Consider the following 27,163-nt stretch of genomic DNA (forward strand, 5'->3'; position numbering starts at 1 on the left):
AATAGCACCGGGAGGAGGAAAAAAAAGGAAAGGGGCCGTGGCGGGGGCACCCGTCACCGAGCTGCGGGCGGGCAGGGAGCGGCCGTGGCCCCGGCGCCGCCATGTGAGGGGTGCCGGGATGTGCCCCCCATGGAGCGCCGGCCATGGCTAACGGGTACCGCACGCTGTCCCAGCACCTCAACGACCTCAAAAAGGAGAATTTCAGCCTCAAACTCCGCATCTACTTCCTGGAGGAGCGCGTGCAGCAGAAGGGCGAGGGCAGCCGGGACGATGTCTACCGGCGGGTGAGCGCGCCCATGGGGACGGGGTTGGGGACGGGGACGGGGACGGGGATGGGGATGGGGATGGGGACGGGGTGCTGCTGTGTCCTGGATTTCCCCCCAGTGCTGTTCCTTTGCCAGGAGAGGGTTGATGGGGAGGAGATGGGGATAGGGACACGCAGCCGTCAGCACGGGACAGGGACAGCGGGAGGGCACCGGGCACAGCAGCAGGGCTGGGGGGAGTTTGCCTCTCGCTGCCTATGACCAGAGCAGGGAGAAGGACGGGGAGGGCAGGATCTGCCCCGCTGGTGGTAGAAATCCCAGTGCCCCCAGCACATGCTGGTGGAGAGCTGATTTTATAAATAACCCGGCTGCTTTTCCAGCTGTCCTGGGTGGGGGGGCTCGGCCATATGGAGCCCCCAGTGCTACCGAGCGTCCCCCGTGCAGCAGAGGGGCCAAGAGCACCCAAAAACCTGCTGTGGGGCAGGGGCTGTGCCCCTACTCTGCCTTCGATGGGCACAGGGAGCTGTGTGGGGCTTGGGGGTGCTTCCCCAGCACCGTGGGGTGGGTGTGCACGGGGTCACCCTGCGTCGCTCCAACCCCACAGAACATCGAGCTGAAGGTGGAGGTGGAGAGCCTGAAGCGGGAGCTGCGGGAGAAGCAGCAGGCACTGGACAAAACCTGGTGAGGCGCGGGGACGAGAACAGGGGGGCGGCCAGCGCGGCTCCGCTTACGGCCCCAGTGCCAGCCAAAAATAAAGGGCAGCACCTGTCGGCTGGGGGACGTCAGGAGCCCTGCTGGGTCCCTGCTAAGGGTGCTGCGTCCTGTCATGGTGTGCCAAACTATGCCGTGCCGTGCCATGCTGTGCCGTGCCGTACTGTGCTGTGCCATGCCATGTAATGCTGTGCCATGCCATATAACGCTGTGCCATACCATACTATGCTGTGCCTTGCCATATAATGCTGTGCCATACCATGTTGTGCTGTGCCATACCATGCCGTGCCTGTAACGCTGTGCCATAGCATGCCATGCCGTGCCATGTAACGCTGTGCCATACCATGCCATGCCATATAACCCTGTGCCATACCATGCCGTGCCGTGCCATATAACGCTGTGCCATACCATGCCATGCCATATAACGCTGTGCCATACCATGCCGTGCCGTGCCTGGCAGGGTGGCCGCGGAGAGCCAGTCGAACCGCAGCGAGGCCGCGCTCCGGCAGCACTATGAGGAGCGGCAGCGGGAGTCGGAGCACGTCTACGAGCTGCTGGAGAACAAGATCCAGCTCCTGCAGGAGGTGAGCACCGGGGGCCGCGGCAGGGCCGGTGCTGGGGGCCGGTGCCGCTCCCCGGGGCTCACCGGGTGCTGTGCAGGAGGCCAGGCTGGCCAGGAGCGAGGCGGAGCAGGCCACCGCGCTGGCCAAGGCTGAGGCACAGCGGTGCCAGGAGCTGGCGGCCAGGCTGAAGGAGGCTGCGAGGGCGCAGGGGGACAGCGGGAGCGGCGACGGCCACCATGACGCGGCACGGAGGTGGGTGCCACGTCCGACCTCGGGTCCTGCGGCCCCTCACAAACCCCGCAGGGTGCTGAGCATCCCACTAGGGTCCTGAGCATCCCCGTAGGGTGCTGAGTAACCTCAGGGATGGTGCTGAGCACCTCGGGGATGGCGCTGAGCACCCAAGGGATGGCATTGAACATCTCAGGGGTGGTAATGAGCACCTCAGGGGTGGCACTGAGCACCAAAGGGATGGCATTGAACACCTCGGGGGTAGTAATGAGCACCCAGGGGTGGCACTGAGCACCTCAAGGATGGCGCTGAGCACCCTGAGGATGGCACTGAACACCCCGGGGTGGCACTGAGCACTTCAGTGGTGGCACTGAGCACCCTGAGGATGGCACTGAGCACCTCAGGGATGGCGCTGAGCACCCTGAGGATGACACTGAGCATCCCGGGGGTGGCACTGAGCACCTGGGGGGTGACATTGAGCACCTCAGGGGTGGCACCGAACACCCTGAGGATGGCACCGAGCACCTCAGGGTGACATTGAGCACCCAGGGATGGCGCTGAGCACCTCAGGGGTGGCACCGAGCACCTCAGGGATGGCGCTGAGCACCCTGCCGCCCCTCACAGGAGCCCTGAGGAGCCCAGCGGGGACCCAGCCGCCAGCCACCAGCTCGCGGGGACACTGCCAGACCAGACTCGTGGCCTGGAGGAGCAGGTGGGCACTGTTGGTGGTGGCGGTGCCATGCTCGCTGTCGCGATATCGCCCGGTCTCTGTCGCCGACATCGGGCCGGGCCGGGCGGACTACAACTCCCGGCAGCCCCCGCGGGCGAGGCGCGGGCGCGGCACCGCCCGGCCGCCGCCATCTTGAAATGTGAGCCAGAAGCCGGGCGCCGCCGTGGCAGCAGAATCGGGGGTGGCGGCGGGGGAGGAGGAGCGGGGCAGGGGCACGGCACTGCGAGGAGATACGGGGGGTTTGTGAGGAGATAGGGGGCTGTGTGGGGATACGGGGTGTTTGTGAGGGGAAACTGGGGGTCTGTGAGGAGAAACTGGGGGTCCGTGAGGGGATACGGGGGGTCTTTGAGGAGAAACCGGGGGTCTGTGAGGAGATAGGGGGCATTTGTGAGGAGATAGGGGTCTGTGAGGGGAAACTGGGTGTTTGTGAAGAGATACAGGGGGTCTGTGAGGAGAAACTGGAGGTCTAAGGAAATATGGGGGGTCTGTGAGGGGAAACTGGGGTCTGTGAGGAAATACGGGGTTCTGTGAGGAGAAGTGGGGGTCTGTGCGATTAGGGGGTCTGTGAGGAGAGGGGAGAGCCTTGGGCTGAGGTGGAGGGGATGGCGTAGGGCAGAAGAGCGCTGTGGTGCCAGGAGGCCCAGCGTGTGGCCCCCTCCCTGACGAGGGCGGCTGCGAGGTGCTGGTGGGCTCGGGGTGAGGGAGCGGAGCCCCGGGGATGCACTGAGGGAGCCGGAGAGGCCCAGGGAAGGTCCTGGAGAACCCCCAGCAGCAGGCGTGGTGCCAGTCAGGAGGGAGGATGAAGGAAACGTGCCGGATTTGTGCCCGGGAGCTGTGCGGCAACCAGCGGCGATGGATCTTCCACACGGCGGCCAAGCTCAACCTGCAGGTGCTGCTGTCCCACGTGCTGGGCAGGGAGCTGTGCCGGGACGGCAAAGCCGAGTTCGCTTGCAGCAAGTGTGCCTTCATGCTGGACCGCATCTACAGGTTCGACACGGTCATCGCCCGTATCGAAGCCCTCTCCATCGAGCGCCTGCAGAAGCTGCTGCTGGAGAAGGACCGCCTCAAGTTCTGCATCGCCAGCATGTATCGCAGGAACAACGACGACTCCGGCGCAGATGACAGAGCCGGGGATGGGACTGTGGACCTCTCTAACCTGCCCGACGTGCGGTATGCCGCCCTCCTGCAGGAGGACTTTGCTTATTCTGGGTACGAGTACTGGACGGAGCAAGACGAGCACGGCCTGGAGCCCCACAGCTGCCACGCTTCAGAGGGAGCGAGCAACCGCCCGCGGCGCTGCCGTGGCTGCGCGGCGCTGCGCGTGGCTGATGCCGACTACGAAGCCATCTGCAAAGTGCCACGGAAGGTGGCCAAAAGCATCTCCTGTGGGCTGTCCGGCCGCTGGTCGGCCAGCATGGGCAACGAGGAGTCCTCCGTGTGCGACACGACGGAGTCTGCTGGCGCCAGAGGGCCGGTGGATGGGGAGAGCATGGAGGAGGGCACGCCCGCGTCCTCCGTGGAGTCCCTGGACACAACAGTGGAGGCCGGCCCGCTGCAGCAGAAGGACGAAGATGTGGATAAGGGGGTGAAGGGGAACGGCAGATGTGAGGACCTGGCAGAGGACCGCGTGACCCCCAGCTCGTCGCTGGGCGGGAACAGGCTGGAGCTGGCCCTCAGCTTGATCAAGGGGTTAGACTACAAGCCCGTCCAGAGCCCGCGGGGCAGCAGGCTGCCTGTTCCCGTCAGGTCCAGCCTGCCCCCTCCCAAGCTCAGCCGGGACTTGGCAGATGGAAGTGCTGCTGGTGGCTTAGCCTATGCCGGTTCTGGGTTCCTGACTGCAGAAAGAAAATCCCTGTCCAGGGCTTCTTTGGGGCTTCCCTTGGAGCTTTCTGAGCTGCAGGAGCTGTGGGACGACCTCTGTGAGGATTATATGCCGCTGCGGGTACAGGTAGAGGTCATGGTGCCGCCGTCCGACTGAGCGGCGTCCCTGCAGCTCGCCTCTCGAGGCCATTCGGCATTCTTCTGTGCTGAGATAACGCAGATAGCCACGTGTAGCTGAACCAGGGGCTAAGAATAGGCAGCTCGGTCCTTTTTAGGTGTGCTCCGTTTCTCCCCTGTCATTCTCCTGTCATCTGTTTCCTCTTTGTGTTCTGGGAAATCAGCCTGCCCTCCCTTCCTCCCTCGGCTCCCCCTGCGACTGCAGCGTGCTGGCTGGATCTAAGGTCTCCTTGTGCTTTCTCACTCTCTGCTGAGAAAATCCTCATTTTCACTTCACCTTTCTCTTTTAGTTGATTTTTTTTTACCCAGGACTGAAGGGAAAACGTTAATCTGCTGGGCGCGTGTTTTCTTTGTCCCCTGGTAGTGGCACAGTGTCAGCAACGCCTGCCTCTGCAGATCAGGCTTCCAGCCCGCCTAGCGTGCAGATCTGCGGCACGTGCCCTGAGGAGAAGGTGTTTTCCTCGCAGGTGGCTGCAGGGTTGGTGTTCTCCATAATTGGTTTATTTTCCGAGCCTTTGAAAGGATTCATCAATTAACAGCAGCTGTTGCGGAGAGGCAACAAACGCCCCCGCCTTCGCAGGGCATCTCGCTGCCGGTACCTGCCTGGCTGGTAGTCCTCACGTGGCTCTGGATTGCCCCTGTTTTGCTGGCTTTAATGAAATCTTCATTAGCATGCAGTCAAAAAGCTGAACTTGTAACTCCCGTTGCCGCTTTCCTTCATGAATAGAAGGCCTCAGTCAGCTTCAATTCAGGAACAGCCATGTCAGGCTAATTGCATCCACATTAGCGGCCTTAGTGCCGCCTAATTCTCTAGGTAGCCTCAGGGATTAGAAACGGGCTTGTTTATTTCTATGGCAACTGTCACTGTGCTGAATTACGCTCCCCATTCGGCCAGTGCTGCTTGCTGGCCCATCTGCTCAGGCATTTCCCTGGGAAACCCAGCAGAAAATTGCTAGGGTGGAGCGCAGAGTGCTTAAAATCAGATTTTCCTCCGGTGCGCAAAAGCATCGCGCTTCTAGCTGGTGAAGGAAGACAAAAGGCAGGGTGTAACTGCTGCTCCTATGTGCTGTGGGGCTTGCTGCTCCTTTTCACTGCTAGGGATGGATTCGGAGCAGAAAAATGGGCTTTCTTGTACCAAAATGTGGCACAGTCAGCGTGGTGTGCTCGCAGCCTCCCTCTGCATCATGCTTTGCTGTCCTGGCCTTGGAGCTGCTCTGGAGGAGCTTTTCTAGCCTCCAGCCTCTGCCACCCAACCGTCCCTGCCAGGGATTCATCCTGCTGTGTGTTTCACTGCCCGTTTTTTGCCATGGCAGCAGCAGCTGCTGAGTGGGGCCTGCCTTAAGGGCAAAGCTCTTAATTGTTTGGAGGGTTTTAACAGCATAAAGGGGAAGCTGGATGCTGCTGGTTAACAAAATGATTCTCATGTGTTTCTTTCTACAGACAACATTCTTAAAAAGAGAAATCTCAAAGTCAGGTACTGCAGCCCAATGATTCACACGCATAAATGTGTTTCTGATAATGTGAAGGGAACGTATAAGGACCACAGTTCCCTTATCATTTTTTGGAAGCTGCAGTCTCCTTTAAACTGTCTGCCGTAATTTATGATGACCAAGAGCAATCTGGTGTTTGGGGCAGGCAATCTCTTCGATACCATCTTCCTGAGCCAGCAGATCTTCCCTTTCACCACCACAGCTCCAGGAAGACGCCACCAAACCCAGCCTCTGTCAGATGCACTCTTACAGCTGCCTCGGCCGCCAGCACAGCACCAAGGGAGGCACTGCCCTGCTGACAGCCCCTCTTTTGCCCACTGTTTGGTGCAGATGTGAGCTTGGCTGGCCTTGACAATGCAGTGCTTGTTGTTATTATCATTATTTTCTGAAGAAGTGTTCTGTTTCACTTAGCGTGTGCTGACATTGCTGGAACTGTGTTGAGGAGAGGGCACTGAGGAGAGAGATTTTCAGTTAAAATGCTGATGTAGGGTGAAAAAAAAATGGGGAGCCACACTCTGCGTGGTGAGAGATGGCTGTGCTGAGGCACGAGGGAGGAGGCAGCTTGGGCTTTGGGACTTTGGACTCTGGAGCTTGCTTTGCCTTTCCCCTCCCTGCTTTTAGCTGTTTGCAGGTTGTGTGGTTTATTTTTCCTTGGAATGTGCAAATGGAGAGGAAAGGTTGGTGGTGGTGGCTTTTATTTTCCCCTCCTGCCTCTCTGTGTTTTCTTTTCATCAGCCTTCTTCCAAAATACTTACTATGGGGGAGATTCTAGCAGCTCTCCCTGTCTGAAGCCTTCTGGTTGAGCAAAGGCAGGATTATTTGCCGTGGCTGGTTAAGGTTTCACTGAAGTCTTAACAAAACAGGAGGATAAAGAGGAGCTGCTGGTGTTCAGGAGCACTCGATGAGCCCAGGGGTGGCTCCGTTTGGATGCTGCCATAAACAGTTACCAGCTTGCTGGGCAGGAGACAGAAAAACAGTAAGAAGGGCTGACAGGGGATTAGTGTGTGCTCAGCCAGCAGGCCGTTCCCGTTCCCAGTATTGGGTACACGAGGTCTCAGCTGTGGCACCAAGCTGGCTACGGCTCGTGGAGCTGAAGGGGACTGTCTCGGTGCTGGCTCTGTTTGTCTGCAGCTGCTAGCAGGGCACACAGGAGCCAGGGAGGTTTCAGGGATGCGGTTTGGGTGTGAGGAGCAGATCTGTCGTCAGCCTGCAGACGGTGGTTGGAGCCAGACACGCGCTGGGCTCGTGGTAAGGGAGTGAAGAGAGGCAGAGCAGGAGCAGAGCCTCGGGGCAGCGGGGAGCTGCTGGCAGGTCAGGCGAGGAGCAGCCAGGAGCCAACCTGCCACCCAGGAGAGGGGAGATGCAGGCAGCACTCTCCTCTGGAGGCACACAGGCCCAGAAGGGCATGTTTAAGCCCACGCTGCGAGGTCTGTGAGGGCTGGCAAACAGAACAGAAGCCGCTGCAGGACTTGAGCCATTTCTCTATTTTTTTTTTTTTTTTTTCCAGAATCTGCAAGATGAACGTCAGCAGCCATCTCCAGGTGACCCTGCAGCTGAGGAGCATGCGTCCGATCTGTGTGCCACAGAGCTGCAGGGCAAAATCCAGCAACTGGAAGCTACCAACCAGGTATTTCTGTGTGTACAGCAGGCTCACTAGGCACAGAATTATCCCCTGGCTCTTGGATTTGCATGGGCTGAGCAGAAGAGAAGGGCACCTGCCTTCTTAGACAGCTGCCTGCTTTTTCTTTTTGCAAACATTAAGGGAGATCAGCACGGAGGGGGGTGCTGCTTTCATTTAGCTTTAAAGGCCCTAATGAGTTTCCTAGAAAAGCCAAGTTGTCTTGAGACAAATGAAATTTAGCATGTTGCAAGGGATAAGATGTTCCTTCTTATGCTCTTGAACTCTCAGGTAAATTATATCCTCTGGGAAAACGGATTAAATGGGAGAAAAGAAACAAAAACAAATTAAAAAAACAAACAACAAAACCATTGGAATAGGATGTTTATTTATAATGTGGGGACATTGTAAGCTGTTGGAGCTGCCTGGCCCACAGAGGTTGACAGAGAAATAAAAGGTGTAGTTAATGCAGCTGAAGTGTTTAAAGGTTTTAGGGGAGTGTCTCTAAAGAAGAGATAACATCACGAGTGTGTAAACTAATGAATAATAAGAGGAGATCATATGGCAGCAGCAGCTTTTTAAGAAACCGAGGCTTGATTCAGTTCCAGGGAAGATGTTTATCATCTTAAGACTAACAATACCAACAAGCAGTTGCTTAAATACACAAATTACGTTGCTCCTATTCATCGTGGTGAAAGCAGAGCACTGTCCTGAAACTGTTAGCGATAACGTCGCTCTCGTTAGGTAAAAATGTCTCGGGCAGAAGTTTCTCAGGTTGGAAATCAGAGACAGATTAGTGAGAAGTTCCCCTTTGCTCTGCAGCCGTGCTGTTGGTGTCCTGGCACGCTTTAGGTTCCTTTGTGCTGAAGCCAGGAGGCTGGATAAGCCACTGATCTGATCAAACGTGGCATCACTCCAACCGCAGTTGCTGCAGCAGTGCCTGGGTGATGGAAGGAGGCAGGAAGAGAAGGGGCTGCAAGGTGGGAAAGGTGCAGCTGCAATGTTCTGGGGGACCCCAGATAAAAAAAGGCACAGTTTTTGGAATGTACAGCTTCTCCTCGTGTGGTGCTGTGGTTTGTTGTTGTTGTTCAGACAACAACATTCCCCAGTAGGGAAATATTTGTGCTAAAGCAGCTCTTCCTTCTTAAGGGAATTAGGAATTAGGAAGGGTGCTGGGCAATGCTGTCCCACGTTATGTGGGAGGCAGCCCAATCTGTGAACCCGAGCACGAAGCCTCCACCCTGCACATGCAGGCTGCATTAGAGGGAGTAGAGGCACTGAGAGAGTCTTGTGCAGGAACAGCGGAGGTTGTTTATTCACTGGTCTCCACCCAGCTCAAACTGTATTTACAGGCTCTGGAGGGTGGCTCGTTTATTTTGACCTGGTGAATGCCTGGGCTGTAGGGACTTGAGCGAGGGTGTTTATATATAGCATTAATTAGGCAGGATAGGCAAAACAACATCTTTTTCGTGTGCAGTTGTTCCAGGAAAAGCTGAATGAACTGAATGTTGAGTTAAAATCTGCCCAAGAAACATCGCAGAGACAAGACCGGACGATTCAGAGTCTGAACGAGGCCCTGAAGAGCAAGGAGAGTGAGGTAATAGGATTGGACGGGCGGGGTGGCGCTCACTGAAAGAGAAGTGTGCTAACCCTGTAAGCAGCCACTGGAAAGAAATGCGTAAGCCATTGCTGTGCATCCTGGAGCTCATGAAATCATTTCTTGCGGAGGTCTTACTGTTGTGTGGCGCTGCTGTGTCATAACTGTGCTGGAGGCTTGGAATTGGGAGGGTTTGTGCTTAGCTAACCGGTGACTGGGCTTCCCACCCTTGTCTCGCAGACAGAAGAGCTGTACCATGTCATCGAAGGGCAGAATGAGACCATGGCCAAGCTGCGGGACATGCTGCACAGAAGCCAGCTGGGACAGTTGCAGGTACGTGCTGGGAAAGCCCGAAACACATCTGGTTTGGTTCTGCAGGGATCCTGAGTTTTAAATCCCTCTTATGAAGTGAATCCCAAGTTTCCCTGTTTTCCTCTCGACAGATGTCAGAGACCCCACCCTCGTCTCAGGAGCAGCAGGCGGCACTGCTGGACCTTCAGAACACGCTTTTCTGCACCCAGCTGGAGGTGCAGAAACTGAAGAGAGCTCAGCGCCAGAAAGAGCATCAGCTGGCTGAAGCCAGGAGGGCAGCCCAGCTCCTGGAGACCACGGTGCACGAGGAAGAGCAGCAGAAAGAGGCAACCTGGAAACACAACCAGGTATGACAAGCACTCAGCCTGGAACTCTTTGGGGTTGCAGGAGTTAAGAAGCATTGGTGTAGGCAGTACTTTGCTCCCATTCATCGCTTCTGCCCGCACCAGCCTGGTCCCTATCTCAAATATGTCAGGGGGAATTCTCCAGCCTCCTGTCTGAGGAGTTGGAATCAACAAAGGCGCTTGTGCAAGCATCCATCTCCTCTTGCAGTGTTACAAAGCTAATCTCTGCTGCTGCAGCTTAGCTGTGATTGCCTGTAAGCTCTGCCTGTGGCAAGAGCACGGCATTTAGATGGATTTCCTGGGAAGAGAAATAAAACCGACTGTATTGCTGTGGAAGAGGATTTTGAGATGTGAAAGCATTGCAGGGCGTTTCAGGCTGCTCCCACGGCCCTTGTTGCTCTCAGCTCCTTCAGGTTGGTCTGCTCTTCGCCGGTCTGTTGAGGGCTGAATGTTTTTCTCTCGCAGGAGCTGCGTGCTGTGGTGCAGCAGCTGCAGGCGGAGCTGCAGGACAAGGCTCAGCAGATCCAGGCCGTGCAGTGGGAGAAGCGCCGCGAGCTGCAGGCGCAGGAGCAGAGAATTCAGTGTTTGAGTCAGCACCTGGCTCGCAAGGAACAGCTGCTGCAGGTGAGATGCAGGAAGACCTCAACTGAGCACGATCAGCCAGGGCCCCTGCTCCTCTCTCCCTTGGTATTTAGAGATGCAAAATCAGTCTGTGGTTTTCTTACATGCCTCAAAGAAAACTAACGAGATACTTCTACATTTCTAAGGTGAGGAAGGAGGCATGGGTGTCCAAAGGTCGCAGCTCACATAAAAGCCTGGTGAGCCCTGACAGGCACAGACAGATGTTAAAATTCTTACACCCATCAACATAGGGTCTAGTAATTAGCACAGAGTTTTCTGTGCTGCTGTGTTTTTGTTTTTCCTGGACTGCCAGTTGTAGTAGTGTGTGTGTAACACTTCTTTAGGAATCGAGGGAACTTCTGCAGTGCCAGCAAAGCTTGGGCAGGAGCCCTGCAGCCATGGATACCATGCTGGAGAAGCTGCAGCAGCGAGTCAGTGACAGGGATGCTGCTCTGGAGGTGAGCACAGGTGACATCTCCCCGGCTTCTCTGTGGCTCAGTCATTGAGCTGAGCCCAGGCCAACCATGTATTCTGCGTGCTCTTCTTGGCCCAGCCTTCCAGAGGAGCCCTCTGAAAGGCAGAGCTGAGGTGCCCCACACAGAAAGGGGCCCTGCAGAGCCCTTCTCCCCCATCCTGAGCATTTCCCTCTTCATTTTTCCCTCTTCTCACCCTAGCGAGCAGTAGACGAGAAGTTCTCTGCCCTGGAGAAGAAGGAGCAAGAGCTGCAACAGCTCCGTCTCTCAATAAGAGAGCGTGGAGGTGACCTGGAGAGGCTGCGCAGCGTCCTGTCCAGCAACGAGGCCACCATCCACGTGAGTGCTTGTGCCTGTTGGGTCCAGTTTGGCTGTGGTGTGGAGCAAAATCAATCCTTGGGTGAATGCTCTGACTGTGGCTGGGGAGAGAGGGTGCTGGGGCTTGGCTTCCTCTGTCCCCGTGTGCTGGGCAAGTTTCTGGGTCACTCGTGTTTCTGGGCTGGGTGTAGAGGTGAGTGTGGTGCCTGGAGAGGATGTGTGTGGTTTTATTTGGGATAAAGTCCCTGTCCCTGCTTGAGCTGCTTCTGTTCTCTCTCCTCAGAGCCTGGAGAGCCTCTTGAAAGCCAAAACCCTGGAACTGGAGCAGGTGTCAGCAACCTGCCAAAACCTCCGCTGGCTCAAGGAGGAGATGGAGGCCAAGTCGTGCAGCAGGCAGAAGGAGCAGGAGGGGATCATCCAGCAGCTGCAGACGTGCCTGCACGACAGGAACAAGGAAGTGGAGGTGAGGCCTTGGCTTCGTCTTCCAAGCCTTCAGCTGGTTTGTCTGCAGAGAGAACGGTCCCAGGCCACGGCCTCCTGGCTGCCTGCCTCAGGAGAGCACCTCAACCTGTGCCCATGCCTTGGCAGCGGGCTGCTTTCAGCACTGCTAAATCCCTGTCCTTGCTTAGACATTGTCTCATCCAAGCTGAAGAGCTTTTCTTCCCCAAAACAGGTCGCAGCTTGTTGGTGGCGATGTCTCTCCATCTCTCCTTCTCTTTCCTGTTGTTCAGGAGCTCACAGCAACTCTGCTCTGCAAGCTGGGCCCAGGGCAGAGCGAGGTGGCCGAGGAGCTGTGCGTGCGTCTCCAGCGCAAGGAAAAAATGCTGCAGGACCTCCTCAGCGACAGGAACCGCCAGGCGATGGAGCACGATGCCGAGATCCGGGAGCTGCTGCAGGCCATGAGCACCAAGGAGCAGTGGAGCAGAGTGAGTTTTGCACAGCGCTGTGGTGTGGGTGGCTTTGCTTTGTGTTCAGCAAACAGAAACTGCTCTCTGGCTGCTGTTGGCGTTGCCTGGCTGGAGCTGCTGAGTATTTGAGAGCCACCAAAGTGTTGTTAGATCAATCCCAACAGCCCACGTGGGAGCAGTTGTGAGAGGGGAGCTCCTGGAGCAGCGTTCGGCTGCCAGGTCCCTCAGTAAGCGGGCAGGGCAGGCCCGGGTGCTGTCGTGTGTGTGGAGGGGCTGCTTCACGTAGGTGTTACCAGACCAGGAGGAAAGATATTTCTTGTGCAGCTCTGAAGGCTGAGGAGGCTCTGCTCGTTGCCTTTTAACTTAAAGTTGAGCCAAACTATTGCATGATCCTGGGCACGTAGGAGCTGCAGCTCTTGAAATGCTATTTACTCCTCCTCCTGCACACTGGATATGATTCGGTGTTAACTGCAATACTTTACATCGAGTTTCCTTCCCTAAAAAGGGGGCTGAAAGGCAAAGCTCTATCTCTTTGTCTCTCCTTTGCCTCTTTTTCCTTCTGAATGGGGTGAGGGAAACCGAGGGACTTGTCCCTCTGCGAGGCTGAGCCCTGCTGCAGCCACCTGGCGAGCAGAGGTGAGGGGGCTGCAGTGGAGTCACTGCGAGTGGGCAGCAGCAGTAGCTCCCGGGCTGTTTGCAGAGCCCTTCTGTTACCGAACAACAGATAAATATTGCGATGTTTTAATTTAGTCTCTAAGAAAGGTGAAGGATGGGGATGCAGCTCCTGGTCACAGCCCTTCCTTTCCCTTTTTTCCCTTCTCAGACAGCTACCGAGAAGATGGCCCATGCCTTGGCTGAAAGGAGCTGCGAGTTACAACTCCTGCGCCAGCACCTGCTGGGAAAGGAGCCCCTCAGGACCCAGTCTGCTGGTACCAGTCTGCTGAAGCAGGACAAACAGCCCCTGCAGGTAAGAGTGTGCTGTGTTTTTTGTTTTTTTTTGCCTGTGGCTCCAGAGAGGTGTGCCACAGAATGGTAGTGCTGAAAGTGGGATTAGGGAAGAAGCTTCCTGGAGGAGGATGAGAAGAAACTGAGGAGTAGAAATGTTGCCTGGATGCTCTGATGTTGATTCACCGGCCTCTGTCACTCAGTGCCTCCTTCTGTTTGGATCAGGCAGCGTGTGGTCCTTGGGGCACTTGTGAGGATGAAAGAAATGCACCCTCTGACCTTCCAGCACTGACCCCGTCCTTCCTTGGGCTGGGCCATGCTGCTGCATTGTAATCCCCTCCCTGACATTGTCACATTCTGGAGGGGACAAGGGAGCTAATTTTAGATGCCACTAATTCTTGGCAGAGCCTGCTGGGTGTTTGCTGTCTCTTCCACAATTGGAGTTGGTATTTTTAAAGCAGCTTTGCTAAAAACCCCTCGGAGGCTGAGCACAGCTCTAAGGCCACATATGCCATGCTCCAGCTAGAGCAGCTGTTAATGGTTTAATGGTGAACTGACATGTTTGCAGCTGCTTAAAAACCTTCAACAGGTGGCTCACTTCTATTCCCAGGATGAAAGTGAGCCCTGGAGGCCTCCAGAGATGTGTGTTTGGGCCAAGCTCTGTGTTTTCCTTCCTGCATAGTCCCTCTGGGCCGCGTCCTTGGATGAAGACAAAGGTCTACGTAGAGTCCAGTTGAAAGACGCTTGCTGCAGCTGAGTGAAACCTGTTTAATCCTTACCGTAAAGAAGCTCACTGCCAGCAACCTCTTAGGGAAAACAAACAAACAAAAACAAACACACAAGGCCAAATTCCTGTTGCCCAACCATCCAGCTTACAGATTGGGTGCAACTCTCTTGTCCCCACTGTCTCTTCATTGCTTTGTCACGTTTCAGAGGCATCAACGAAGCAGCTTTGCTGCAGTCTGAGAGTCCTGGGGAAGCTGCAGGTGCTGGGTTCCCTGTAAAGATGTAAACCTGGTGGTTTTTGTGTTTTCAGGAAATGCTGCAGAGAGCTTGTGGAGCTACAGCCCCTGCCGGACCCCCACAGGGGGACAGCTGCCTGACAGAGGGAGGTGGGTGAAAGCTTCTCTAAAAGTCTTACAACATGACCAGGGATTTTTGCTGTGCAGGGAAGCGTGGTTACGTGAAACTGTCAGAGAGTAGAGAGTTTGGAGCAAGTGGGTGTTCTGAAATAAAGCTGTGCCTCCCCTTTGGGTGGTGGTTCAGGAATATCTTGGGGGTGGGAGTATAAAAAAGAGGCTGGTGTTGGGTTTGAGGTGAGATGCTTCAATTCAAGAGCCATCCAGGGAAAGGGGTTTGACTTTGTGGTTCAGGCAGGGATGAGAAAGGTGCAGCTGGTTTGGGTTTTGCCTTGGGGTCAGGACACCTGGACTTGGCCGGGGTGGAGGCAGCAGGCCTGGGCTGTCGCTGTTGTCCTGGGCTGCTGTTTAAGAGTCGGGAAGGGAAGAAGAGTGTTTGGTAAGAGGCAGCGTGGTGGGAAGCATGAGCATCGTGGAGCTGTCTGACCAAAGAGAAGGATTCTGTCTTACCTGTGGTCAGTGGGAGCAGCTGGCACAGGGTGACCCTGCAGTAATCTGGCTGTCTTTGCACTCACAGCATCACCAGCAGAACTGGAGAAGGATCTTGTTAACGCCAAAGAAGAGCTGGAGCTAATGGCAAAGAAGGAAAGGGAAAGCAGGGTGAGCTGGGGTTTAAGCCTGTGTTGGTTTCCCTTGCCTATGGGGACCCCTGGGTGCCTTTCCGTGGAGATTTTGACCCCCTCCACCATGAGGGTGCCCCCAGTGAGAGATGGGGCAGCAGCTTGCTTTGGGGTTTTGGCTTTTTGAAGGTTTTCACAGCCTCCTCTTCTGTCCTTAGCGGGAGCTTGCTGCTCTGCAGTCTGTTGTGGCCACGCAGGAGGAAGAACTGCAGGTGCAGGCCTCTGACATGGAGTCCCTGACCAGGACCATCCAGATCAAAGAGGACCTCATCAAGGTGAGATAACGTGCCCTGCTGGGCCAGCTCCTTCTGCAAAGGCTGCAGAGGAATCCCTTCTTTCCCCACATCTGTCCCTCAATGTCACTCTGTTCACTGAACGGTAAGATATCAGGAACCAAGCTGCAGGCTTGCTGTGGTAGCTGTGTCTGGGTACCTCTGCTAAAGCAAGGGGTCTCTTCAGAGCAACGTGGGTATCTGTTCGGGGATGGGATTGCTTCTGGTTTGCCTGCATCCCTCCTTCTTGGACCAGAAGGCAAGGACCCCAAATCCCAAGAGGGCTGTTATTTAGCTTTTTGCTCCTTGTGCACCAAAAACTCTTCTTCAAGAGCACTTCAGACAGAATGTGCTGTGTCCCTTCTCAATTCTTGCCCCAGGCAGTTGTCTGTGTTTAATTCACACTGGGTGCACTGGCATTTCTTAGACCTGGGTCTTCACTAGCACTGGAAACTTTGGGTAATGTGTTCCAGGGAGGGTTAGAAAGTTCCAGCTGTCCTTGTTATTGATCCTGTCCCCCCTGATCCCTCCTGCTCTTGGTTTTCAGGATCTGCAGATGCAGCTGGTGGATCCTGAAGAAATTCCAGCCGTGGAAAGGCTGACACAAGAAGTGCTGGTGCTGCGGGAGAAAGTGGCTGTAGCAGAGTCGCGAGGACAAGAGGCTACTGGAAGCAGAAAGCAGCAGGTACCGTGCCCTACGGGGCAAGCCTGTGTGTGTTGGTATTTTTTGCTGATGCTCAGTTACAGGGCTGCTTCTCAGCCTCAGGACATGCCGAGGGGGGTTTGTTCTTGTCTTTTGTGGGGGGTGATGCTGCTTACTTTGATCCCTTTGATGTGAGATGTTGGTGCATCAGGAAGGAGGAGCCCCCGTTCCTCTGGGGCAGCAAGGTGCCTCCGTGGATTTGTCTGAGCGTTGCATCTCCTCTCTCCTCTCCGAGCAGTTGTTACTGATGCTGGAAGGGCTGGTGGCTGAAAGGAATCGGCTGAACGAGGCTCTCCAGGCAGAGAGGCAGCTCTACAGCAGCCTGGTGAAGTTCCACACGCACCCAGACAGGTAAGCGAGGCTGCCACGGCTCTGCTTGGCTGCTGGGGCACGTGGGGGTGGTCTGTGGGGCAACCCCCAAGGCACTGATTGTTGAGAGACCAGATTTTAGGCTGCCTTCCTCTAAAGATGCATTTAAATGCTACCCAACCTCCCCACGTTGCCATGTTCAGGCCCTGGGATTTCCATCCCTGTTGCCTGCTTTGCTCTGTGTCTCACCCCACTTTAGCCACCTTTCCGAGGCTGCTTTCCCTGCCCAGTTCCCACCAACTGTTGGGTCGAGAAGCGCCCAGACAGATCTTTATCCAGGCGGTCATCCCACAGTGGTGTGGGGCCTGCATTCTTTGTCCTCCACACTAATCCCCTGCCCTTCATGGGCCTGCAGCCTCGGGGATATTTGAGCTACCTGCCAGCAAGAGCAGCACGTAAGTGGAGTGCTTGGGTAAGTACCAAAGAACAGCTGTGCCTAGGAGCCCCCTGCTGCAGCCTGGAGCCTTTTTTGGGGATGGCTGTGCTGCGGGGAGGCCGAGAGGTGAGGCAGGAGGTGTCCAAGCCGCCTGTGGGAGCGTGCAGGGCCTGTGCCCAGAGTAAGAGGAATCCCCAGACGGAGGGGCCGATTTGTGCGCGTGCTGCAGCCTGTCTAACCCTCTTCCCTTGGCCGCTTAGCGCTGCGAGAGACCGCACTCTGCAGGTGGAGCTGGAGGGGGTCCAGGAGCTGCGGGGCCAGCTGGAAGAAGCTCTTGGAAGAAGCTTGGAGCGTTTGAGCAGGCTGGAGACGCAGGGCGCCATAGGAGGTGGGGAACAGGAGCGTGTGAGAGTCCTACCCCAGCATGCCTTCTGAGCACTGGCGCTCGCCCGCCTGCCACGGAAACGGTTCACTAACCGAGCCAGCCTGTCTCACTGACTCTGGGAGGGTTGCTTTGGGACTTTAGGAACGGTACGCTAGACCTGGGGCAGGGCTCGTTGTCTCCTTTTTTTTTTTTTTTTTTTTTTTGAGCTGCTTTGGAAACGGCGATCAGTGCAATCCACCCGTGTCTCGTGTATGTTCCTGTCCGACTCACCCCGGTGGCCACTGATGTATTTGCACATTCGAATCATTCCATTTTAGTTGATTTCCTTCTATTTCCCCGTCCTCCTCCCCCGTGGGCCAAATAAAGATTCCCTTTCTCCGAAGGAAACACCAGATGTTCTCGATCATCTCCCAAGTGCATGTGTGTGAATTTTTGTACCTCCCTCCCTGTTTTTCTACCCAGTGACATCCCCAGCTTGGGTCGATGGCTGCTGGTACAAAAGGAGAAGGTGTCTGTGGAGCAGTGGGAACCAGAGCAGTTGGGAATGGCTGCAAGACACAGTGGCACTTGCCTGGAGCTCTTTTGCAAGCCTTTGAGTGTAGGACCAAAGATTTGTTTTGTGCTCAGACCAAATCCTAATCCACCACTGATGATTTTACTGATATTTTCTTGTTTGTTTGCTTACTGACTGTGAGTTGTCTCACCCCGGCTTGCAAGTGCCCTTGCAGGAGATCTTCCTTCTGGTTTTTGTTTTTGGACAGATGGTTCGGGGTGCCTGAGCCCAGAGTCTGGGCTGGTCTGCTCCCGTACGTCCCCGTGCATGTCTCACACACAGGTTCCACGTGCCCGTAGCTTTTCTAGGACATCTTTCACCTCCCCTGCGAGGGTTGGTGCTGATGTAAGAACTGCAAAGCAATAGCAGCAGCTTTCCTAAGGATGTGACTCCCCAAGCGCAGAGGGGAATGGATCCAGTCTCGTGCTCAGTCACCTCCCAAGGTGTCAAGAGCAGATTTAGTACCTCTCTGGGCATCGCTGTTTCTGCTTGCTGGGGAAGCTGAACCCGGAGCAGGTGGAGCAGAAGAGCTCCATCCTGCTGGGCTGTGCCATCGGGCCCTGCCTGCTCTGCTGCACGTCTCCTTGTGACCACCTGACACATCGTGTACCCCCCGTGCCTTACAGCCCTGCTGAGACCTTCCCTTCCCAGGCTGGGGCAGGGCCAGGAGGCAGCACGGCGCTCCCTTCCCTGCGAGACGAGTCCAGCAGCCCTCGTGTGGGACAGCTGGTGCTGCTGGGCAGCTCTCTCATCCTTGGTTAGCCTTTCCTCTCGTGTTTCATCTCATTCCCTTCCTCTCACTTCTCTGTGTAGCGCCATCTTCTCTTCTTCCTTCTGCATCTCCCTCTGTAGGAGCCTTTTGTGTCCCCGTCCTTATCTTCCCCCCTTCCCTCCTCCATCCTGGCTCTGATGCCTGTCTCTGGGGAGCCCAGGGCCCCGTGCAGGCTGCCCGGCCCTGGCTGGTGCTCTGCGGGTGCTCTGGCAGCTCCCCTCTCTTGCCTTTTGCTCAGCTCTGTCCCTGCCCTCTGCTACCATCCCTGATACTAAGTGCCCTCAGAGTGTCCCAAACTTTCTGCTCTGTTCTTCAGGGCTTTGTTTCATCCCTGATATCCCTGGCTGTGTCCTCTTTTTCCCCACAGAAAGGTGAGCCTGAGTATCCTGCGCCTGAGGCCACCCTCTCAAACTGTGCTGTCTCAGAGCTTTTTGTGGAGCTCTTTCCTTTCTCTCTTAATTTCTCTGGAGCCCTTATTTCTCCTCCCCTGTTCCGAAGTGCCTGGTTGTTTCCAGCACAGCCAATGCACCCAGGGGCTGTTCTGCACCTGGGGGATACGTGCACTTTTCAAGCCATGCAGCTAATTCCCTTCAAGCTAGGCACGAGAAACACAGGAGTCTGAGACGAGCAGCGCTCAGCTTGCATCTCATCCATTTTCCTGGCAGTACCCCAGCACTGAGCAGCCCGTCTCCTTCAATTTACACCCTGGCTGCTGCTGCAGAGGGTTCAAGCACTCAGTGAGCTCCAGCACCAGCCTCCTCATCTTCCCTTTTTTTATTATTATTTTTTTTTAACTCCTTTTTGTGCCTCAGTCCTGAAGCTGTGGGTGATGGTGAGGAGCAGGGGGCCGGGTGCTGGCGGAGAGGTGATTCTCCAGCGTCCCCAAAGCTCGCTCCTCAGCCCTGTGCAGGTGCTCCTCCCCTGCTCCAGCACATCCTGCAGCCTTTGTGCTGCGTCCCTTTTTCCTTCACAGCTCCCCACGGAGCTGGGTGGCGTGTCACCTGCCAGCTTTGTGTCCCGGGGGGGTCCCAGGGCTGTGCTTTGGCTGTGCTGAGTGCCACCCACGAGTGCTGCTGCTTCGCTGGGGCGCTGCTGCCCCTTCCAGCTGCCTCTACGCATTTTGGGTGCCCGGCCTCGCCCCCAGGGCACGGCACCTTCAGGTTTGGCATCTCCCCTGCCTTTCCCTGCTCAGCCCCAGCCCCGATTGTGCTGGCTCTGCCCTCGGGCTGAGCAGCTGCAGCTCCCGCAGGGCTTGAGGGGTGCCACAAAATGTGGCTCTGGGACCTGCCCAGGCTCTGCTCTCCGTGGGGAGAGAAGCCCCTGACCCGAACCGTCCCAGCCCAGGGCACCTGAACCTGAGAGGAGCAGGCTGGGACCTGCGGCTGGGGGGGAGGAAGGTGCAAGGGGCTGAGCTGCCCAGAGAACGGGGTGAGCCTTCATTTGGGGCCAGGAGCGGAGCAGAAAAGCGTGTGCCTGCTTGGATCTATGGGGCAGGGTGGGCCACAGCCCCCTGCCCACCCCATGTGCTACAGGGCACGAGCTTCCTTTTAGCTCTCGGGGCAGGGAATTGTGTGGGGTGGGCACCTGCAGCCCTGTGGGGTGGGAGCAGCACCAGGGAGGTTTCCTGCACCAGGAGGTGGTGGCCACGGCTTGGGATGTCACCGCGGCACGAGGGGCAGTGCCATGAGCTTGAGGTGCCACGGGTGCAGATGGGGCAGCACGCAGCCAGGGGACAGCAGGCTCCAGGGAGGGAAGGGACACCTCGGTCCCCACGGGAGCACCCCAGTGCCAGGCACCTGCCCCGGTGGCCTCGCCGGAGAGGTGGGGACAGAGCCAGTGCCACGTTGTCACCGCTCTGAGCACCCCGCTGTGCTGTCTCCTAGGTCAGGCCGTAGGGACAGACGCGGGTGATGCCAGCACCGACTTCGCCAGCGGCATCGAGGAGGAGGTGGCTCGCAGCGCCGCGACCCAGCACGTAAGTTGGGGTGTGCAGCACCGGGAAGAGGGGCTGTGGGGCCGGGCGTCGCGCTGTGCCCCGTCACCCTCTGCCTCTGTCCTTCTAGAACAGCCCCCGGATAACCAAGGAGAGCAGGGGCACCGAGAAGGCACCGCCGAGGAGTGCGATGCCAGGGCTGCGGGCGGAAGAGGAGCTGCGGGAGCTGAAGGCGCAGCTGGAGGAAGCCGGCTTCTCCTCCATCTCCCACATCAGGCAAGAGCCCCCCCGGTGTGGGAGCGGGCGGGTGGCGGTGGCCCCAAGGGGATCCTCACACCCCTCATGGCGCCGTGTGCTGCCAGGAAGGCGATGCTGAGCCTGTGCCTGGAGAACGCGGAGCTGAAGGAGCGGATGGGCGAAGCCACGTCGCTGCTGGAGAGTGGGGAGCAGGAGGAGGCTGGGCTGGGGGGCTCCGTGTCACCTGAGCCCCGCAGGATGCAGCACAAGGGTCGTGGTGCCCTTGGGGACCGCCAGGCTGGTGGCAGCGGGGACAGCCAGGGGCTCGCAGCGGAGAGGGGAGCTGTGCCCACCAAGCGCCCTGCGCTGGAGGCACGGTGCCGGGATGATGCGCCCAAGAGACCCTGCCCCAGTGCCCCTGGCGGAGGGGACGGGAGCCACGTGAGTGCTGCAGGGACTGGGATGGGGACAGGGATGGAGGTCTGGGGGAGCTCACAGCCCCATTTCCCTTTCCAGCAGGAGGAAGGCACAGCCCCAGGTGGGGGCTGGCCAGGGCTGGGCGCGGAGCTGTGCTCTCAGGTGGCGCAGGGGCAGAAGCAGTGCCAGGAGCTGCAGGACAAGCTGGCCGCCTCGGAGGCCACGGTGCGGGCGCAGGCTGAGCAGCTGGAGAAGTACCACGTCCTGCTCCGTGAGTTGTGGGGCGGGAGGGATGGGGGGGTCTGTGCCGAACCTGGCATGCCCTGTGCTTGCATCCAGCCCGGATGGGGGCACCCTGAGCTGACGGGGTGCCCGGCAGGTGAACCCCACGCCCAGCAGCTCAGCAAGCAAGTGCAGGTGGACTTCCAGGACCTGGGCTACGAGACCTGCGGGCGAAGCGAGACCGAAGTGGACCGGGATGAGACCACCAGTCCTGGTAAGGAGAGTCGGGGGCTCTGGGGACCCCACACCTCGCCCATATGGCATGGAAAAGTGACACCGTGCCCTGTCCCCCCTGCAGAGTGCGAGGAGCCGGATGTGTTCAGCGAGCCCAGCCTGGGCGAGGAGCTGGGGTCCCCGTGCCGCCTGGGGGTGCCCAGGGCGGGCAAGGCTGCCCTGAAAGCCACGTCCCCTCCCGACGTGGCAGCCCTGTGCCAGCACATCAAGGACCTCAAGGCGCAGCTGCTGAACGCCAACAAGGTGATCCAGAGCCTGCAGCGCCGGGCCCGCTCCGTCTCCATCACCAGCGGCTACACCTCGGGCACCGAGCGGCCCCCGCCGGGCCCCGCTGCTTTGGCCTCGCCGTCCCACAGCCTGACCGATGAGGACGAGGGCTGGCAGTCGGACGGCCGTGGCACCCTCTGCCCGCCTGCCCCGTGGGCACAGCACGACCTGGAGCAGCTGGTGCAGCGCGTCGCTCTCCTCGAGGCGCAGCTGCCCGCGACCAAGGCCGGAGGGGGTTTTCCCAAGGAGCTGCAATCTGCTTCGTGGCCAGGGTATGGATGGGGGAGATTGGGGCTAGAAAGGGGTCTGTGGGGTTTTTGTGGGTTGCCAGGGGTTGTCCAAGGTGGTGGCTTCTTGTTGTGTGCTCTACCAGGGTCAGGCTCTCTGGGACATCCCCACGGCATCCTGTCCATGCCAGACTACCCAGAGGGGTGTCAGGCAGCCCCGTGACCCCCCCTGTTTTCCAATCCCCCCCAGGAAATACAACTCACTGATCCAAGCTCAGGCCCGGGAGCTCTCCCACCTGCGGCAGACGCTGCGGGAGGGCCGCGGGGTGAGCCGCAGCCTGGCCCAGCACCTGCGTGACGCCCTGAGGTCCTTCGAGGAGCTCCTCCGTGGGACTGACATCGATTACTACCTGGGCCAGGGCTTCCGGGAGCAGCTGGCACAGGGCAGGCAGCTGGCCGAGAGGCTCAGCGACAAGCTGGGCACCAGTAAGTGCCTTTGGGGTGGGTGCTGGGGTGTAATGGGGCGTGCTGGGGTGGAAAGGGATGCTTTAATGGGTGCTGTGAAGGGCTGGGACTGTTTGGACACCCTGTGCTATATCGGTCATCTGCTCCAAGCTGGAATGTCCTGTGTGGTTTCTGTTTAGGGTACAGGCAGCCTGGGGTATGGGGACGCTGACCGGCTCATACCTGGCTTGTTTTTTTTCAGGAGATCGACAGGATGGGGAGGATAAAACCAGCCACGAGCTCCTGGCACTGAGGTACCTGCTGCTAGGGAGCTCTGGGGGGACCTGCTGCTCTGCAGGAGCACCCTGGGCTGCTCTGTCACTGCTCTCAGGGGTTCCAGGGTGCTCCGGGTGGGCATCCTGGGGCTGCCTCTGCTCCCTCTGTGGGTTTGGCACCCCACGCAGCACGGGTGGGAAGTCGGGGTGTCATGCTGGAGCGAGCACAGCCCCAGCGATGCCCCGTCCCCACAGGCTCAGCCGGGAGCTCCAGGAGAAGGAGAAGGTGATCGAGAGCCTGGAGGCGAAGCTGCAGGAGCGCTGCGAGTCCCCGGGCAGCAGCCGCCCGCCCTCCGAGTCGTCCCGCTCTGCCACCAGCGCCTCCTTCGTGTCCGACGCGCTGGAGCCCTGCTCCGACGGGGACGCAGCCAGCGAGTGCAGCCAGTGCCACGAGGAGCCCGCCCGGCTCACAGGTACCACGGGGGGCCACGACCACGGGCTGGGGACGTGCAGCACCCAGATCCTTGCTGCGGTGGACACCCGTGTGGCTCAGCACCTCGGGGAGGACAGGACCCCCAAAAACTGAGCCAGAGCTGCGTTAACACCTCTTTCCCTCTCTCTCCTGTCTCTAGGTCTTCACTTTGACTCCTTGTCCAAACCCGTTAGTGCCCCCCTGCCTGCACTGACCCCGGGGCTGTCCCCGTTCCTGCCCACGGGGCTCCCCCCGCCCGCAGCCCCCGCGCTGCTGGGCTGCTGCGGGGCCCCCGCCTGCTCCCTGGCCGAGGCGCAGCAGGAGCTGCAGGTGCTCCGGAGGCAGCTGGGAGAAAGGGAGCGCCTGCCTCCTGCACAGGGTTGGTGCTGCCTGCCCTGCGTGCTGCATGCCCACCCCCCCCGACCCCCTCTGCCCTGCCCTGGTCCTTCTCCTGCTCCCTGGGGCCACTGCTTTGAGGCCAGATCCCAATATTTTGGTTAAGGGATGACAGGGACGTGGCTCTCCTGCACGAGGGGTGGGGTGGGTGGGATGGGCACAGCCTGAGGCAGCACTGGCAAGTGGTGTGGGTGCCTGGGCACCACGGGGGAGGGTTGGTGTGGTTAGGTGTTGTGTAGGGGCAGAGCTGAGACCCCACAACTCAATTCATGTAATCAGTGCATGCCGGGAGAACCTCTGCTCTTTGGGGTGAACGGGTTTGAGCAGAGTAGGACACAGGCAGTGGGGCAGGGGACGGGGACAGCGGGCTGCATGGCTGAGCATGGCAAGAAGGCTGTGGCAAGAGGGTTTGTTACCTGTTCTTCCTCACTGCTCTCCTCCTCCTCACCCTTTTGCCCCGTGTGTGTGCAGGTGTGACTCTCCCCGTGCCAACAGCCAAGCCCACAGCCTCGCTGGGACCCTTCGGAGAGGGCGGCAAACCCGCAGCACAGCTCTGCCAGCACGGCGCCCTGCAGAGCCTGGCCAAGGCGCCCGGAGCCAGCGACACCCGTGTCCCCTGGGATGTGCCCGCTCCTGGCCTGCCACTTAACGGGGCGCTGCCTTCAGGGTACCCATCCAGCCAGAAGCTAACAGGTACGCTCCTTGGGGGCATCCCGGGTGGAAAAGGGAGGAGACGCAGCCCCAGGAGGGCTGTGGGGTTGGCACGGGGCAGGCGGCGCGGCCATCCCTGCCCTGAGACGTCTCCCTGGCTGTGTCAGGGGCAGACCTGCTGGAGGAGCACTTGCTGGAGATCCGCAGCCTGCGCCAGCGCCTGGAGGAGTCCATCTGCACCAACGACCGGCTCCGGGAGCAGCTGGAGCGCCGCCTGGCCTCTACCGGCAAGGCCAGCGGTGCGGGGCCAGCTGGGGGACTGGTGGCAGGCTTTGCACGCCCCCATTGCACGGGGAAAAGCCCTCGGCCCCTGCGTGGCGTGGTGCTGCGGAGAGGGGCTCAGCACCCGTCCCCCGTTGCAGGTTTGCCCGGCGATGTGTTCGCCCAGGGGCCGGAGCTGGGGCTGCAGCTGAGCGGGGAGAACCGGGCGCTGCGCGAGGACAACCAGAGCCTGAGGCTGCAGTGCGACCGCCTCTCCCGAGGTAGGGCCGGGACAAACCCCTCGGGGTCTGAGTCCCTGTGGGGTCACCCCGCTCGCTGAGTGGGGTGTTGGTGACGTCCCCGTGTGCTCCGTGTCCCCAGAGCTGGCACGGGTGCAGGAGGCGCTCCTGGCCGCCTGCTCCCGGGTGCGGGAGGCTGAAGCAGAGCTGGGCCAGAGGCGCGGGGAGCAGCGCAGGCTGGCGGAGGAGCTCAGCAAGCACCAGGAGAGCATCCGGCAGCTGCGGGACGAGCGGCTGGCTCTGCAGGAGGACAACAACAGGTAAGGTTTGGGGCCGGCGGGGCTGGGCGGCGTGCGGGTGGCTCCAGACCCACGTGGCACCTTTCTGCAGGCTGCAGCACACGGTGACGCTCCTGCAGCAGCAGGGTGATGAGCACCGCCTGCTCCTGCAGGCCCTGCGCACGGAGCTGCACGTCTACCAGAGCCTTCCTGGGCCCGCTGCCGAGCCCCGTGCAGGTACAGGGCCCGTGCACAGCTCACCCAGCTTGGGGTGCCTGTCCCAGCCCTGTCACGGCAGCAGGAGGGTCACGGTGGCCCCGCTGGCAGCAAGGAGGGAGGGAAGGCCCCCAGCAGCCCCGGGCAGGGAGCCCCAGTCTGTTGCTTCTTGTTCCAGGCTGCTTCCCATCCCCTCCGGTGCGGGATGTTGGCACCAGCTCAGCAGCTTTCTCCCCGCCACCCTCTAAGACATCAGTGCAGGTGGATGGTAGGTACCGCTGCTGAGACCGAGAAACCCGTGGCACCCTTGCTGAGGAGAGAGGGCAAAGCCAAGCCCCGAGGAGGACTGCGGGGTCCTCACCCCGCTCTGCTCTCCCCAGAGACGCTCGGGGCAGACCCAGCGGTGAGGAGGAGCGAGGGACCGACGGGGGCTCACGTTGTGGGCCGCCTGGACACCTACCGCTCCCTGGAGCAGCGCATCCTGGAGGGAAAGGCTCTGGCCCATGAGCTGACGTGTGTGATGCGCCCGGGAAAGGAGGTAAAGCGTGGGCAGGATGGGGCTGGAGCGAGGAGGGAGGCTCTGTCTGCGCCATGGATAAATCGGGCTGCTGGCAGCCAGGCAAGGTGGCACTGCGGGGCATTTAGGGCAGGATCTTTGCAGCATGGGGTCCCTGTAGCAGGCACGAGTGTGCTTGAAGCATATTGGAGGGGATCCAACCCCAGGGGCTGTTCCCTGCTGTGTTGGGCTGGGGACGGCAGCTCGCTGGGTGCAGCAGGATGGGGGTGCCCCAGCAGCAGCCACTCCTGCACCCTTTTCCCACAGGTCCCGGGGTATGCGGGCGCAGGACAGCTTTGGGGCAGTGCCAGCACCCTGCACCGCGTGCTGGAGGAGTGTGCCTCTCTCCTCACCACCTTCTGGAGCACCGTGCTGCCCGTCAGCCCTGCCCAGCACCAGGGCAAGGTGAGCACCGTGCTGGGCGCTCGGATGGGGCTGGGCGCGCGCCGCTCACGGCCCTCATCTCGTCCCAGGAGCAGGCTTTGCAGGGTGAGATCGCGGCGCTGCGTGCCCAGCTCCGTGAGAAGGACGATGCCCTGCAGAGCACGGCCGAGCGGCTCCGCAGCATGGCCCGGCTCAAGGACAGCATGGAGCAGTTCATCGTCAGCCAGCGTAGGTGGCACGGCCAAGCTGGCCCCGTTCCTGCTTTATGGGGCCGCTCTGTGGCATGGGGACCTCACTGACCCTGTCCCCTTCTCCCTGGCAGTGACCAGGACTCACGGCGTGCTGCGCAAGGCCAGGACCAACCTGGAGGTAAGTCTGCCCTGGCCGCCAGGACAAAGCGGGGTGCCCTCGCCCTGGGGACGGGCGTGGATGTGGGACTCTTGGCTGTCTGCACCCTCTGCGTCCCTGTCCCACAAGAGCCCCATTACCCTGCTGGCCAGCTGAGCACTCACCACGTGTGTTCCCTCACCAGGTGAAGGCCCAGCAGGCCCTGCCCGTCGCGTGAGCCCCAGGCGGGGTGGGAGCGATGTCCCCGGCCACCCCACGGCCCGCCAGCCACCGAGCCGTGCCGCCTCCAAGGGCTGGAGCAGACAGGGCTGGGAGGTGCCCGGCGCTGCCCCAAAACCAGGCACTGCACAGTGGGTTTGGGGCAGCGCCAGGCGTTGCTTTCCCTCCGTTTGCCTTCGCTTGGCGTCGCAGCAGCAGCTGCTGGCTTGGGCTTTGCCTGCCCCACGCTTCTGCGTGTGCTCCCTCCCACCCATGGGGTGTCACGGCCCTCCGAGCCGAGCACCTCTGGCCCTGGGACTCGGTCCCACCCGTACCCCTGCTGCACGCTGCCCCTGCTCGTGGCTGTTTGTATATAGAGACAGGTCCAGGTACGGATATCGGAGCTGCGTCCCAGGGGCTCCCCGGGTGTGCCGGGGCCCCGGCGCGGGAGGAAGATGTAAGAAATGTCGTGTTCTGTCCAGCGGCTTCAGAGTCCCCAATAAAGCTTTCCTGTGGGTCCTGGTGATTCTGGCATGCCTG

General features: G+C 59.2%; 1 protein-coding gene across 8 annotated transcripts; it reads left to right on the top strand.

The window, feature by feature from the left end:
• PDE4DIP (phosphodiesterase 4D interacting protein) lies at positions 1-27,149 on the top strand. 8 transcript variants are annotated; one of them, XM_072041694.1, is made up of 41 exons: positions 1-284; positions 868-944; positions 1,435-1,558; positions 1,635-1,789; positions 2,390-2,477; positions 7,491-7,610; positions 9,079-9,198; positions 9,439-9,531; positions 9,642-9,857; positions 10,320-10,478; positions 10,820-10,933; positions 11,150-11,287; positions 11,550-11,729; positions 11,998-12,192; positions 12,998-13,141; positions 14,156-14,231; positions 14,776-14,858; positions 15,037-15,153; positions 15,698-15,835; positions 16,092-16,204; positions 16,859-16,986; positions 20,192-20,283; positions 20,372-20,517; positions 20,604-20,919; positions 20,995-21,166; positions 21,275-21,391; positions 21,476-21,950; positions 22,156-22,391; positions 22,612-22,663; positions 22,880-23,097; positions 23,257-23,475; positions 23,964-24,185; positions 24,311-24,442; positions 24,566-24,685; positions 24,786-24,963; positions 25,034-25,158; positions 25,316-25,405; positions 25,518-26,098; positions 26,167-26,305; positions 26,400-26,446; positions 26,610-27,149. In XM_072041694.1, the coding sequence occupies exons 1-41, from the start codon at positions 144-146 to the stop codon at positions 26,640-26,642; spliced, it is 6,429 nt and encodes a 2,142-aa protein (XP_071897795.1). In that variant the 5' UTR covers positions 1-143; the 3' UTR covers positions 26,643-27,149. The 8 variants fall into 8 exon arrangements, with proteins under 8 accessions (XP_071897795.1, XP_071897791.1, XP_071897790.1 ...); XM_072041691.1 differs by lacking the exons at positions 1-284; positions 868-944; positions 1,435-1,558; positions 1,635-1,789; positions 2,390-2,477 and adding an exon at positions 2,907-4,443 and having other exon boundaries at positions 25,518-25,761; positions 25,961-26,098; XM_072041696.1 differs by lacking the exons at positions 1-284; positions 868-944; positions 1,435-1,558; positions 1,635-1,789; positions 2,390-2,477 and adding an exon at positions 2,908-4,443 and having other exon boundaries at positions 20,998-21,166; positions 25,518-25,675; positions 25,961-26,098.
• The last annotated feature ends 14 nt before the right edge of the window (positions 27,150-27,163 follow it).

This window comes from Anas platyrhynchos, chromosome 8, assembly GCF_047663525.1.
Source record: "Anas platyrhynchos isolate ZD024472 breed Pekin duck chromosome 8, IASCAAS_PekinDuck_T2T, whole genome shotgun sequence".
NCBI lineage: Eukaryota > Metazoa > Chordata > Aves > Anseriformes > Anatidae > Anas > Anas platyrhynchos.

What these genes read in the sequence shown, in the direction of transcription:
- PDE4DIP (XM_072041689.1), top strand. Translation starts at nt 3,295, where the DNA reads ATGAAGGAAACGTGCCGGATTTGTGCCCGGGAGCTGTGCGGCAACCAG. An exon ending in GACGCAGGGCGCCATAGGAG is followed by an intron (nt 16,987 to 20,191) that starts GTGGGGAACAGG and finishes GCTGTCTCCTAG; the next exon opens with GTCAGGCCGTAGGGACAGAC. An exon ending in GCAGTTCATCGTCAGCCAGC is followed by an intron (nt 26,306 to 26,399) that starts GTAGGTGGCACG and finishes TCTCCCTGGCAG; the next exon opens with TGACCAGGACTCACGGCGTG.